Genomic DNA, 14,771 nt, shown 5'->3' with positions numbered 1-14,771 from the left:
GTTACTATGTTTTATGTATTTTCTCACCTGATTTCGAAATCAGATTCTATGTCCCAAAACGTGAAATCTATATTGTACTGATTGTGATGGAAAATGTCTCCCAATAGTTTCTTAAATGACTCTAGCTTTCATATGATACCTGGTTGGTACCTTCTCAGATTCACATAACAGAAGAGCAAAACAGACAGAAAATTAGTAATGAGGATTTTACACACAAAACTTGTATGAAATCAAGCTACCAACTATTTAGTAGTTATTACAACGATTTAATGATGGAATAACGATTAATCAGAAAAAGATATTTGTTTGAGATCAGCATTCCTAAGAATGAATTGTTTCTGCAAGTTAACAATAACAAGGTAATTAATATTGTTACAAAACTAAATTGTTGTCTTGGAAAAACTATCAAGGCCTTGTAATGGCATGCAGCTATTGTCTAACAAAATGTTAATGTCTTCATTGCATACAGAGTGAATTCAGAACAAGTTTAAAGTTGTGTAAGATAGTCTGTGTTGTAGCGTACCGGTAGCTTTTTACTAAGAACAGCTAATTAGACAGGACCACTTAAACATGATGAACAGCTGAGCTCAGTTTTAAACAATCTAGCTATTGGGGTTTCACAGGCCAGAATTAATGAAACAATTGTGTGCACTATTTTTTTTTCTAGGACGCTAGGCACGAGCCCGGGATTGTTTTTCACATTACTTCAGGCTAGACCTAGGGGTTGCAGCATTATCACTTAGATAAAATCCATTGGGGATTTGGCAGGATTTGAACCCGGGACCTCAGGCACCCCCACTCCTACGCTCTAACCTCTAGACCAGCTCGCTCCCCATGTGTGCACAATTCCTAATAAATCGGGGAGTGTAATAGCATTATTCCAATCATTATTTTAGCCGTTCAACCATTTACAATAAAATCAAAATTTAAGCCAATTTTACCCAATTAATCAAATTAATATTACCTCTCAGCTACCCAGCTGCTTATACAGGGTGTTTCGAAACTATCTCCCAAAACTCTGTGGGCATGTCCCATAGGTAAACAAAAAAAATCATATAAACATATGCCGAATCTAGCTTCGTTTTCCGTCCGCAAGTGTTTATGTATTTTTTACATAGCTTCCCATAACTTTGGAACAACTTGAGGTACTGACTTCAAACTAGGTATGTGTATGATGACTAAAAAACATTTAATTCACTTTACAAAAATGTACAATTTTTTATAGTCATAACACAAATAACAGAGACAATTTTTACCAATCGAATTTACCAAAATTTGTAGTTTTAATTTAAGAAAAATTCATTTTTCTCCATTAATTGTGTTGTGACTCTGTTAAAATGTTATACTAAAGTAAAGTAAATCAAACTTCCAATCCTTTTTTTGTGGCTAGTAATTTTTCTATTTTATAGCTTTTCTTTAAGAGCTTAAGAGACATAACATAACAAAATTCAATAAGTCTAAACCAAATATGAGTCTTTATTAGCACCAAAGATTGTGTTATTGAGCACTCAAAAACAAAAGAGATCATAAACACAAACAAAAAGTGAACATTATCAACTTAATATACAGTTATAAAATACTTGTCTATTTACAAATTGAAAGGTAATTTAGCTTTCCCAGTTATATCTAACATGTTCTTGTATGTTGTCATACTCATCACACGAAGGTGTGCTGATACTTTCGCCTCTTTCTTGTAGGGATTCGTCTTCAAGGTATTTTGCTTTCAACAATACATTATTCCCTGTGAATAAAAACACAAATGAATATTTGGAGTAACAAGAACTAAAACTTATTTTTTGGGTCAAATATTATTTATAAAAGTCATCAAATGCAAATTCTTATCCACAGTAAACCCCCTCTTTACCGACCTCAAATTAACCGATTAACGGAATACCCGCCCTTGCTTGTAAAATGTTACACTTTGTTTTAACCGACCTTGTTTTGAGAGCAGTTCGGTTTAAACGCCACTTTCTAGGTATCTTGGCATCCACTTAACCCTGTTTTGGGTTTATTTGTGACTTTTCTATCGTCATTGCTCAAGAAAATATGAGATAAGTGTAGTTTATTTTGTAAATAAAGCATGCTCAACTTCAGAATAGGCCTATTGGTTGTATAATTTCAAATGAATCGTACTTAATTTTTAAATTCTTTTCTTTAGGGATTGCCCTTTTTAACCGACCTTTTTAATTCTGACCTGGGTCTGGTCCCCTTAGGGTCATTTAACGTACCGTATTTCCAAAGGTAATATTATTTTACCTTTTGTAATGGGAATGCAATCAATATTAGGTATTTATGTTTTGAAATGGGGACGCAATAAATATAATTTTACCGTTTGTAATGGGGACGCAATCAATATAATTTTACCTTTTGTAATGGGGACGCAATCAATATTATTTACCTTTTGTTATAGGAAAACAATCAATATTATTTACCTTTTGTAATGGGGACGCAATCAATATTATTTTACCTTTTTCAATGTGGAAACAATCAATATTATTTTACCTTTTGTAATGGGGACGCAATCAATACTATTATACCTTTTTTTAAGGGGACGCAATCAATATTATTTTACCCTTTGCAATCCCCACACAATCAATATTATTTACCTTTTTTTAATAGGGACGCAACCGATATTATTTTACATTTTGTAATTGGGGGACGCAATTGGAGTGGTTTACCCCAAATATTAATGAAGGACAAGTGTGAAATGGTGTGAATTGTGTAGCTTTTTTTACTATGATCATCCGTTTTAAAGTTAGAACCATTCGTTAAAATCTACAACTTAGTTATCAATTTAAGTGCATTAATTATTGCTTGGTTATTAATTATTGTTTGGTGCAGTTTTGCACATCAAAAAGCAACTGACTTTTATCAGGATCAAAGCGCCGACCATATGATGCAAGCATTATAACCACTCAAACCAACTTAACTCTCATTAACAAAAATTATAAATCTTTTATACACATGGGAGAGACCTATAGTTAAGTAATTCGTTATGTTTAATCAACTTAATTTTGGTATTGTTTATGTCGTTTACAGAAAATTTTTTGCTTGGAAAAAGATTGCTATGCACAACCTAAGATTTGACATTGCTAAATAGCCTTAACTAAATATACATGGCATTTTCAAATCTGAATTTGTAACAAATAAATTTATTCACCATACAAGAGTATTTAATACCAATCGTTAAACACCAGCAGTGAGAAGATTTGACAAGATACAGCTTCAAGTTTCAGATAATTTAGGATCAAAATACCAGTTGATGACTTTAGCCAGTGGATTTTGAAACCTAACTTACTTAACTCATTCACTAAATTTTCTATTAACTTTTACTTTTTTAGGACCATAAAATTTATTATCATAGAAAAATGAGAGGGGTATTAAAATATCAACATTGTTTTGAAACAATAACGTTTTTATTCAATTATAAATATATTGCAGATATAACTTAAAGAATAACAACAATAATTCTACAATACAATAAATATTTTCCAAACCATGGACATTTAGTTTGCATTCATGATAGTGAATGATTTAAACACAGATTGAATCAAAATGTAAACTAAAAACTTATGCATAACTTTACAATACTATTTTTATTTCTTCTCCGATGTTTTATCTTAAATTTAAATTTGCAAGACATACATAAATCATCATCCACGTAAGCTTCACAGCCTTGAAACTCAAGTATAACAAATATTCTTTGAAAATAGCTATACAAATATGTCCAAAATAAATAAATCTGTTGGAACAAGCAGTGGAGAATTTGAAAATTAGGTCCAAATGACATGTCTTTAACCCTCCCTATATCTTTTTATCTTTTCTGAATGATTTAATACTCTACAAAGGGCAATATTATTTGGTTAGGAGAGCCCTATGATGTGAAAGACTAGGAACCCCACTGTAAAAATGTTGATTTTGTAGGAAAATAGTCTTAACAACTAAAAAACTAACAGAGCAATGTTAAAAAAAACTTAGTCACTCTATTAGGATATGAAAAGTAAACTAAATACCACAACAAAGATGACAGGCGTGATCTTGTCGTTGAATATGGTAACAATGATAAAATTGAAAAAGATCAAAGAATGATATTGCTCTGCAGCGAGAGATTACTGTAAATCTACTGAGATCTACTAAATAGTATAACAATATGATTTTGTGACTTTACACAATAAGAATTTTTTGTAAACTTTTGTTCCAATAAAAGTTACTTGTAATGTTAAATTTGTCTAATGCCCAACTATAAATCCTTAGTAAACGGTTTACTTACAAAGAGTATACAAGACTTTTTGCCGGATGAAAGTATTATTTAATGTAATTAATAGGGGTGTGCGAGTACTCGAATCTTCGAGCTTTTTGGTCGAGCTTTTCATTATTCGGCTCGGCTCGAGGCATTTTGAAAAAGCTCGAAGTTCGAGCCGAGCTTTTAATACTAAGTCAAAACTAAAAAAACACTTTATCTAACACAGCTATTCGTATCGTAATATACAACGCAGTGCGAGTGCGTGATTGGCTTGTCGCTATGACGACACATGGTTGCCGTGACAACCCTGTGCGCACTGAGCACTGCGCCTTGTGTGTGAGGGGAGATTATACCAACAAACTATTTCAGGAATTCTATTTTGGGACCGATGAAAGATAAGGAAGAAACAAAAAGTGGTCACGTGTGCAAATGTAGTGGGCGACACAATAAGGCTGTAAACGAGTATCGTCATGCCGTTGTTCCTTGTTTGTTTACTTTTTCAGATTCCTTATCAAACGCCCCTATCTGCTATCTCTCTTTCTCTCTCTCTCTCTCTCTCTCTCTCTCTAACAATGTACTGATTAAACAGATTGTGGTTGACGACTTTTCTACTTATAAGATTCCCTGCGGTTATTTTAGTTCAATCAAACCCATAACCTTTCTAATGTTTATCAAAATAATTAATTAATCTGTTTTGTATTTTATTCCCTACCAACCCCTATTTACCATCTATATTTTATAGAATAAAATGTTTGTTTATAAAGTTTGACTGGTCACACAATTTTGTACCTATTTTATTTTGTTTAAAAGTAGGGGTGTACGGATATCTGAAAAATCGGGTAACAGGGCCCAAATTCAATATCCGACACTATCCGTTATATATCCGGCTTTTTCGGATAGACAATATATTTTGACGTTTTGGACAGAAAACTAAATCTCCATAGCCACCATTAGTTTTCCAGGACAAAATTACAGCAATACGTTTCCAACGACCTAACAGCAAACGGCAAAGAAGCCGTATGATGCAATACTGATAACTAGTTTAGTCCTTATCGGCTGTTTTGCTTTACGATTAGATTCGTCTGGAACGAACAGACATAAAGCAGAAAAGAACTACCATGGTCAAATGAAAGTCAACTCGTGCTTGTCTCCCTCCTGATACTAGGGGCGCTGCGTAATAGTTTTTTTTACAGTACTGTTTCAAATTCAAAGTAGAAAAATCTAGCCTACTACTGTGAAGTTACGTAAACAATACATTTAATGTTTCCCAAAAAAAAGTGAGAAAAGAAACAATAGAAAGGCAACACAATAGAAGGGTGGGAGGGGTTGGGCAATGACCTCGAAAGGAGCGCGGGTGTAGTGAGTCAAGTAGGACCGGAGGGGGAAGGGATGGGTAAGACCTTGAAGCTATATATAGACTTGCACTACTTCCCTAAACCTAAAGGACTGGCCGGCGAGTGGTATTCCAATCACAGGACAAGATACGTTGTGTTTTAGGTATTCATTGCCCGGTTTGACTTTGGATTGTCTTACTGTGTAGAAACTTTGAATAATAAAAAATAAAGTTAGAACTAACCACGATTATTTAGCATTGATTGTGTACATATTAAATGATTAAACTATAGGGACCATGGATATATACAAACTTTTGTCGTGATTGTAATTTCAACATCAAAATACAATATTGCACAATCGTGATATTTTAGGTCATCGACCTTTATTATGCATCCGGTATTGCTGTTTCGGAAGAGAAGCACGTTGATAAATTATAAATTGATATTCCCGTAGTTAAAAAGAATTATTTTGTAAACCTATAAAACAAAATCATAAAATCTTACATAAAGATAACAATAACGGAGATTGTAAAAAAGGTATAAAGATAACACGTTATTCTTTCTCTTTGTTCTTATATTTCTTGGGTTTCCCTTCATCACGCATTCAACAAGTTGCCATGGTTACTAATCACCCATGTCGTTATCAGCTTTTGTGACATAGCGCACAGCAGGGGGGTAAAACTTGACGAAAATCGGTTAATTTTTACCTATTATTTAATTACCAATGAATGTACTACTTTATTGGTATTTGGTACTGTATTAATAATCGGTCAAAATGGCCGATTTTTGTCAAATTTTACACCAAATTTATTGAAATTTTAAGGTGAATATTAATAAAACAATTATTACCAAACATTTGTATTCATTTAAAAGATTGATTTGTGGTATTGGATTCCCCACTGAGTGCAGCCGAGCGGCACTAATGAGGGTCGGACCTTCTTGGGGGTGAACAATAGACGGCTTATCAGACCCTCCCCTCCCCCGTGGTCTGGAGAAAGCTTGTAAACAAACTATGTCACAAGCGACTTGACATTTGGCTGCTTCAACTATAATTTTGTCAAATGAACTGTGATGTTTCAAAATCAAAAACAATAATTTGGGACCAGACTGCTTAACAATAATGGACTGCAATTATTGTTGAACATACAATCCATTTTTAACAAACTAAGATTATACGATTCAAATACAGTTATAAAAATTATCTTGGTATTATACTTGGGGTAATGAAGTTATGTAGGCTAGTGTAATTCTCAGTTCATCAAGGTTCTACTGAATTATGTTTGGCAGTGAATAAGTGTAGAATGCAATTTATTAATTCAGGGATACACACCTTTTACACAGTTATAAAGTCGTTAATTAATAGAAATAGTTAATTCTGGAAAATTAAAAATAGTGATCGCATTCATAAACCTGTTGTCAAAACAGCAACACGGGTGTAAGGGTTTATTGTTTTAGATGCAAGGGTGTTTCAAGGACAAGGTACAGTGTTGGGCCTCCCGGCTTAGGGGGGGAGGGGGGTGGTGAGACTGTGTGAAGGGGAGGAAACTGGTTTTGGCTATTTATTGATTAGTTCCCTGACCCTTCTAGATAACAAAATTGAGTGACAGTATTAAATCATCGTGTACTTTATTTCATTTCTTGTTTACTTTGTGTGTTATTCTATTAATTTTAGTGTTTTGGTCTATTTCCTCTATGTCAATTATATCTTTTTTAATATATAAGTTTACTTTTTACTTGTCTCTCCACCTTTTTGGATCCAAACCAACCATATTCTTTTTTTGATTAATACGATTCATAAAACAAAAATATTTTGTGCATGGAAAACAAAAAGAATAATCACGTGTTTTACAATTTATTTTGTATTTATTTATACAAAATAGAATTAAATATTCATAGTAGTTACAATATACATTATGTAATCGAGTTGCTAGTTGTTTTGTCATCATTCAATGTCGCGTCGCTGTTCTGTTCAAGAATCAAGAAGAATCAAGAATATTTATTTGCCATTAAATAACAGAACGTTACTGTTATGAAAGACAATCTGATTGTCTCAGTCTGCACTGCATATCTCGGCAGGCCTTCAATCGATATCCTTTTATTTCTTGCATCTTAATTTAGTTCAGTTCAGTTCTTATCGTGATTATCTACTATTTGATGTCTTGACAATTCTCAATGTTTTTAAACATATTAAAATAACATTGTGTTTATTTAAAAATTGACAGAACATTATTATTATTATGCACTTTTTAAGAAAAAAAGTTTAGTAACTTAGATAAGGTAGGTAACGCTAGGAAAAGCTCGGCTCGAAAAAGCTCGAGCTCGAAAATTTTTTAAAAAGCTCGGCTCGGCTCGGCTCGAGGTTGAAAATCACTATTCGCACACCCCTAGTAATTAAGTGATGAGATTTTATTCTACAAGGTGCCCAATGTTTAGCGACCCCAAGGATTTAATGATGGATAGCAAACAATGCTAAGATTAGCAATAGAAATGTTTAATGTTTAGGAACATTTGACCTTGACTAATTTAAACAGTTGATACATGTTTTTTCTTGTATGATTTTAAGATTTTGTTTGCAAGGTTTGGCTTTTTAGTTCTTACTCATAATTTAAAAAGTATTTTTAATAGTAGTCGTAATAAAGTTTAAACTAGGCTTGTGTTCATATTCAAAAACAAATTTGGTGAGGGCAGGATTAAAAAATATTGTGTTAAAATAAGATAAACAATTATAAATTCTTGATCAATAATACTCTTATGTCATATCTATTTTCTTACACAATCAAGTATTAATATGGTTCGAAGAGTAAGGAGTGTGTACCAAAAATGTGTAATAAAAATACTTATTTATGTAGTGATTTGGAATATTTAGATACCTAGGCCATAATTTTATTTCTAATCAAAACTGAATCACTTACAGCTTTTAAGCTTGGTAACCATTTTAAGATCTTAACGTAAATGTCAACAAATACTGAAGATAAATAATGAAAAAAATAATGAAAAGAACAATAAAATAAATACAATGGAATCCCGATAATCAGAACTTTGGTAATACAAAAGTCCGCTTAATAAAACCGAAAAAGCTGTCAGCTGTCGTCTTTAGTTTTTGCTGTGTGACGAAGTAATTTGTAGCGTCCGAGCGGACGGGCGAGATAGACTTTTAGTAGGCCAATGGGCCAACTTAAACGTTGTGTATTTCATAATTATGTGTATTTTAGTAAACATTTCACTTAATCCGAAATATTTGGTAGGCCGAAATGGGTCCGGTCCCATCCATTTCGGACTATTGAAACTCTACTGTATTAGTAAAATCTAAAATCTGAATGAAAAGAATAGTTTCATACGATTACATTACGAAATGCTTTGCATTATATACCGTTACATTATATTATATACATATTACTGGGTTACATATAAAATCTAGTATGGCAATTGGGCTTGTCAGCCAAGTAGGATTTTAGGTTAGCCATTTACATTAAATATACTGCTTTATAGATACATCCTTACCGATCAAGTGAAGACAATTTTACTTTTAGTTCCATACAGTTCATGTAGAAAGTGTGTTTATGTTTACTATTTGTTTCTGGTTATTTAAAAAGTATTATAACCAATGAAAACAATGTAGTTATAAGCTTGTCCTTTTGTTTTATAACCAAACAGTAAACAAAAATTATGAAATTTATCCTAAAGAAAAAAATAATTTTGTCAACACTGGCGGCGCTCAATGTCACCAACACGAGAAACTCGTAAAAGAACAAGTTTCAACCTTTACAACAGGTTGAAAGTCTTTGTATCAAAGTCAATGGTATAACTTTAACAAACATTCCAATAAAATAAGACATTGGCACCAGCTGTACACTCAATAAAGACTTCCGTCGTCTTGAAAGATTGTATGGAAAATAAAATCATTAAAATATTACTAAAACCACAAAATCAAAGAACCACTTTCATTTTGTACATAATTTTTACTCTGATTAATGCTATTGCTGTCAACACAGTGTTTTCACGTCATAAATATCACACCAATAAATTTATCACAAGCTCAATGAAAAATTAAACTTTAAACCACCATCAGTGACAGCACTGAAAAACTGATATAACAAATAGAAAATAATAAAGCAAATTGTAAATTCCTCATTTGCTTATCATAAATCGTCGTAGAAAAAATTATCAAAAACTCATTGAAAAGTGTGTGTTAACATAATGAAAGTTGTAATTTTAAAAATGAAACCATTCAGGTACGATAGTTATAAATTGATTAGCTCGCATCAGCATCTGTCACATTGAAAAACTTTGAAAACAAATCCAAACAGATTGCAAAGTAGAAATGTATAGAATGGTGTTACATGTACGATGGTAGAAAAAATTAAATCCGGCAAAACATGTGTATGGGTAATGATCCTTGTGATACAAAAATGGTGAAGTTACGCTTAAATTACAAGGTTTATTAACCTCCCCTCATAGACAGCTCCCCTAGAGTATCACAAGAGGGGGTTCGGATGCTTTGGGCTTTCTGGAATAGTTCTTTGTCACCAAAGTTGCGGGCTTTCCACTGCATCGTGTCCTCTGCAAAAGCAAGGCAAACGGTCATCAGCAAACACCTGATAATTGAGGGAGTGATGTAACAAGGAAGGAAGGAACAAATTAAGAGGAAAAGGAGCAAAGAGTCAACATTAAACACCTGATACACCAGGGATTGGATTGACAAGAACGGAAATATGAGGAGAAAAAAGAGGAAGAAAAAAATAAGTGAAAGAGTATGCATTTAGTAAAAAAAGTGGGTGGTGTTCCAGGTCGGTTATGTTGCTTCTCGTTAGAATGAACTGATGAGGACAAAAAGTAAAAAAGGGGGAAAGAAAGAAAATGAGGAAATAATGAAGAGAAAAAGAAGCAAAAAAGAGTCAACAGTAAACAATTAATAAGCAAGACAAGGGGAGCGAGAATCGATAGACAAAAAAAGAAGGAAAGAAGGGGAAAGAAACGTATGAGAGTCATAAAAAAGTCAACAGTAAATATGAAAGTAAGGAGGTGAGTTATTGGAAAAAGGTTCCAAAAATTTGAGTAAATGATATACAGATGAGAATAGCTGGGACACAACCTCCTTTAACCTGAAAAACACAGCCACGGTCAAATCAGACTATTTCAACACAACCAAAAAGATGTTTATTTTCACTTTTTATTTAAATTTTTAAATTTCCATTAAAGTATTTAAAATCTAATAACTTTTATTTAGATCTTTCAAGTTTACAGACATAACTATATGTATTAGTGATGTTACAAAACCAAATCTCAAATTCATCAAAACTCTGGAAATTTTTTTGTATTTTTAGAGTTGATCGGCGAGTTTTGAGATTCAATTTTCGAAATTTAAGATTTTGGAAGTTTAGGTTTTGAAAGTGCTGACATTTTTCTGCATCATTATTTTGGCTTATAACGCCATTTACACAAGCTGGCAGCAATTGAGCAAAGAGAAACCAAAACACTGATAAAACTAGAAGAGTAAATTATATTCTGAACTTCAATATGTATCATAAATACTGGAACAATGTACAATACGGTATCATTTGAAAATCCACTGAACATTGACCAATAAATGTTTTTAATTATTGATCTATTATCCATATTTATGTTAGTAGTTATTGATCTATTATCCATATTTATGTTAGTAGTTATTGATCTATTATCCATATTTATGTTAGTGTGAGTAGTTAATTCACTATTTTGTGTTTGTTGTTTAAATCATGTTGTTTTTTATAAGTTTAAACTAAAGTGTACATATTCATGTTATTATATCAGGGTCGGGTGTCTATTTCTTCCAGTTTTGCATATAAACATTATATTATTGCATAAATTTATTGTAACCTTAACTAGGCAAGAAAAAAATCACCTTTAGGTTTTATGATTTGAGATTCAGGATTATATTTTTTTTAGTTTTGGTTTAAGTTTAGAGATGTGAAATTTCTGGTTTGACCATCACTAATTTTTATGTATGGCTAATTCCCCTTTAGAAAATCCACAAATACATTTTTAACAGTTAAAAACAGGAGTTTGTTTAACTTTTACGTAACTTAAAACTACTGTAATATCTATATTACTGGTAAATTTGCTGGAACAAATTTTAGAAACACTGTAGCATAAACTTGGAAATATATTAACAATTTTTTCATTACTTATTCTCTACTTATAAGTATAGTTTTATAGCTATTGTGTGAAAATATTAATTTTAAAATAGTGCTTAGCTACAAAACAAAATATGTACATATTATTATCACTATGTACATAAAACTCTGTGTTAAATTAGTTGTTAGTGGGTTAGGTGAAAAAAGCTTGATGGTAATAGTGTTAAGTTATACATTTGATAAATTGTAAGGATGCACAAGACTGGATTTTATGTTCCAGACAAGATCGAGACGCTATTTTCTCATCATAATTCAAGACAAGATCGAGACGAGATTATTTCATTACTATCAGGAATTATTCGTTTGAGCTAATGGTTATTAATAACAATACAGTACTTTAAAACTACAACTTAAGTGCAATAACCCTATAACTATTTTTGTATTACAAAGTTCAATACAAAAAGAGCAAATAACAAAAGCTTACAATAACTTAAATAGTTATGACAATTTTTAATAACAAAAAAATCAAATGAAATTATCATTTTATGTAAAACTGTAACATTTACAAAACAACTAACGGTCTCACATCAAAAACAGTCTATGAAAGACAAAAGAATTGTAGTTCAGCATTAAATCCTCGTTTATCCGGTATTTATTTATCCGTTATTCTGGTTGACTCACAAAGGTTCTGTTTCAGCCTAAATAAAAACTTTACTTTATATATAACTAGGTACAAAAAATGTATATATGCGCGGAATAAATTAAATAAGATCGCCTTCGCAATAGAAACGCAACAACAACACGCTCCTGTATTGCGGGTATTGCATAGACTTTCTGAAGGAGTTTTTTTTTTCAATCTCGTCTCGAAAAGTCTTGGAGCAAAGTTAATCTCGCTTGAACAAGCAAGATTTTTTTAATCTTGCAAAAATCTTGAAAATTAGAGACCTACTATCCCTAAAAATGGTTAAATTAAATTACATAAATGGTATGAATGAGCAATGGGGAAAAAGATCCTTGGGACAGGTCCGTACAATGATAGGAAAAGAACTAAAGAGAATGAAAAAGAAATAAACTTCAGACAAATTTGTAAAGAAAAAGCTATTTTTACCGTTTTATAGTTATGGCAATTTTTTCCCAGACATGTTAATCAGTACAATGTTGTTAATTAACAGCAGCCCACACAATCCCTCCTTTCAAACAGAAAATATTTCAAATCCAAACATGTACAAAAATGAAATAGTTTGTAAAGTGTGTGAAAATTTATTTGAGCAGAATTTAAGAAAGAGAAGAAAAAAATTTAATTTTGGTTCATAACGAGATGTTAGATTACATAATTAAAATTGATTCAATCTAATTACAGCTTGGTTATTAGAAAATACTGGTGTTATTTACGAAAATTTGGTTGTTACACTTAATAGTCCCACTCATTGCTTAGCTTTTCAATAGTTTCATTCAGTATTTTTACACTTATTTTACATCAGGAAATTCAGAAAACTGTTTTCTTGATACTAAAATAGTAATCCATAAGGCTTTAAATTAGTTGGTGATTTAAACAAACTTACTACATCTAACGTTCTAACTGACAAAGCAAACTACCTAAAACTGACTATAACGCATGGTAAATTACATCAATTAAATATATCTGCTGGCAATGTTCACCAACTGACTTTATCTACTGGCAATTTACATCAAATGACTTGGTGTATGTATATAGTTTAGTAGCAAAATTTAATTTTGATGGAAGGAAAGCCAAAGATGAGATATTATAAGGAAGCATTCAAACATCTAACAACTTATTGTATTTTCTGCTAAAAATGTACACCAACTGACTAAATCTGGTGCTAATTAATTTTTCCAAATGGTAATTATGTTTATCGCAGCACTATCAACAATTAACCTACAATCCTTCTTTAATTTGAATCCAGGCAGATACACTAACCTATTATATAAATTCTAAAACAGAAAAAGTATACAATGGAAAACCCCAAGAATAGAGTTAAGAAGGATTTAGTACACAATAGACAAACTAGTACAACTGAAAAATTTTATCTAAATTCACAACTAGAAAAAAAACACAGTGATAGCTTACGGTATAAAACCATCTCTTCCAAAGTCCTACTTTAAAGATGTAAAGTAAACTAAGTCATCCAAAACATTAAACACAAGAGAAGGACCATTAAGTTAACACAAACATCCAAACACCGCAATTGAAAGCCAATAATCAAAAGCCAATCATACCCACACACACCAGTTTAATTCCTCACATAGCTATTGGTGCAGGAAATCAACTACACAAACCATCCGGCGAGGCCTTGGTATTTCTTTCTTATCTCCTGTAAACGCTTGCAATGAGGTTTATCCCCTAGATCTGTAAAGAATCATCGGATAATGATCAAATTAAAATAACGATCAAATTAAAATAACAACAAAATCAAATTTCAACAATAAAAACGTTTTAAGCTGAAAAAAAGTTTCAGAACAAAACAAAAGGTGGAATTGCTATCGTCTCTATTTTATGCTTTGCGATATCTTGGATATAATGCTTTAAACTTGGAGGTGATTCGGTGGCTCAGTCGGTAGCACCACACACTTAGAGCCCCTATTGCTGCGATGTTGTGGGTTCGGATCCTGCTTCCCACCACTACTTTTTATCAATACAGTTCACCCTTGTATGTACTGTACCAGCTCACCCCTTACTTTGCTGTATATGATACGCACACAGGCCTCTGTGGCCTAGTTGAACTGGCAAATGTAAAGTAAAAGAGGCCGCCAACTCTTAAAATAATTATCTAATTCACAATATTATGAATTAAAATGTATATTGTTCTTTCTGAACAGGCTTCATAGTTAGTTTTTTTATGAATTCCTTACACAACCGAAAATATATTCCAAGCATGTTAGAATAAACATGGTGTCTACTAAACCTGGTTTGAAAAATTCAAGGAGTTTTCCAGGAGAATTCAAGACAAATTCCTGAATTTTAAGGAGCTACTATCGGAACCCGTTTAACTAATCGCAACCCGCTAATAAATGAAAATGATTATTATTAGGCTATTATTATTATTAATAATGATTATTATT

General features: G+C 32.0%; 1 protein-coding gene across 5 annotated transcripts in view; it reads right to left on the bottom strand.

Moving 5' to 3' along the window:
- Positions 1–1,582: 1,582 nt before the first annotated feature.
- LOC128996256 (dnaJ homolog subfamily B member 14) overlaps positions 1,583–14,771 on the bottom strand; it is a 32,550-nt gene continuing 19,361 nt past the window's right edge. The window contains exons 9-10 of one of the 5 annotated variants that reach the window (XM_054421452.1): positions 13,955–14,058; positions 10,004–10,137 (exon numbers count right to left, since the gene is read on the bottom strand). In XM_054421452.1, the coding sequence (XP_054277427.1) occupies positions 13,979–14,058 (80 nt within the window). In that variant the 3' untranslated portion in view covers positions 10,004–10,137; positions 13,955–13,978. Of the gene's footprint in view, positions 1,742–8,655; positions 10,138–13,938; positions 14,059–14,771 lie in introns of those variants that run through there. The other 4 variants (XM_054421453.1, XM_054421454.1, XM_054421450.1 and 1 more) reach the window with 4 other exon arrangements.

This window comes from Macrosteles quadrilineatus, unplaced genomic scaffold, assembly GCF_028750875.1.
Source record: "Macrosteles quadrilineatus isolate MER2022 unplaced genomic scaffold, UCM_ALF_1.0 Scaffold_6__1_contigs__length_79288215, whole genome shotgun sequence".
Classification (NCBI taxonomy): domain Eukaryota; kingdom Metazoa; phylum Arthropoda; class Insecta; order Hemiptera; family Cicadellidae; genus Macrosteles; species Macrosteles quadrilineatus.
The sequence above is the reverse complement of the archived record's forward strand: the minus strand, read 5'-3'. Positions and strand labels throughout refer to the sequence as shown.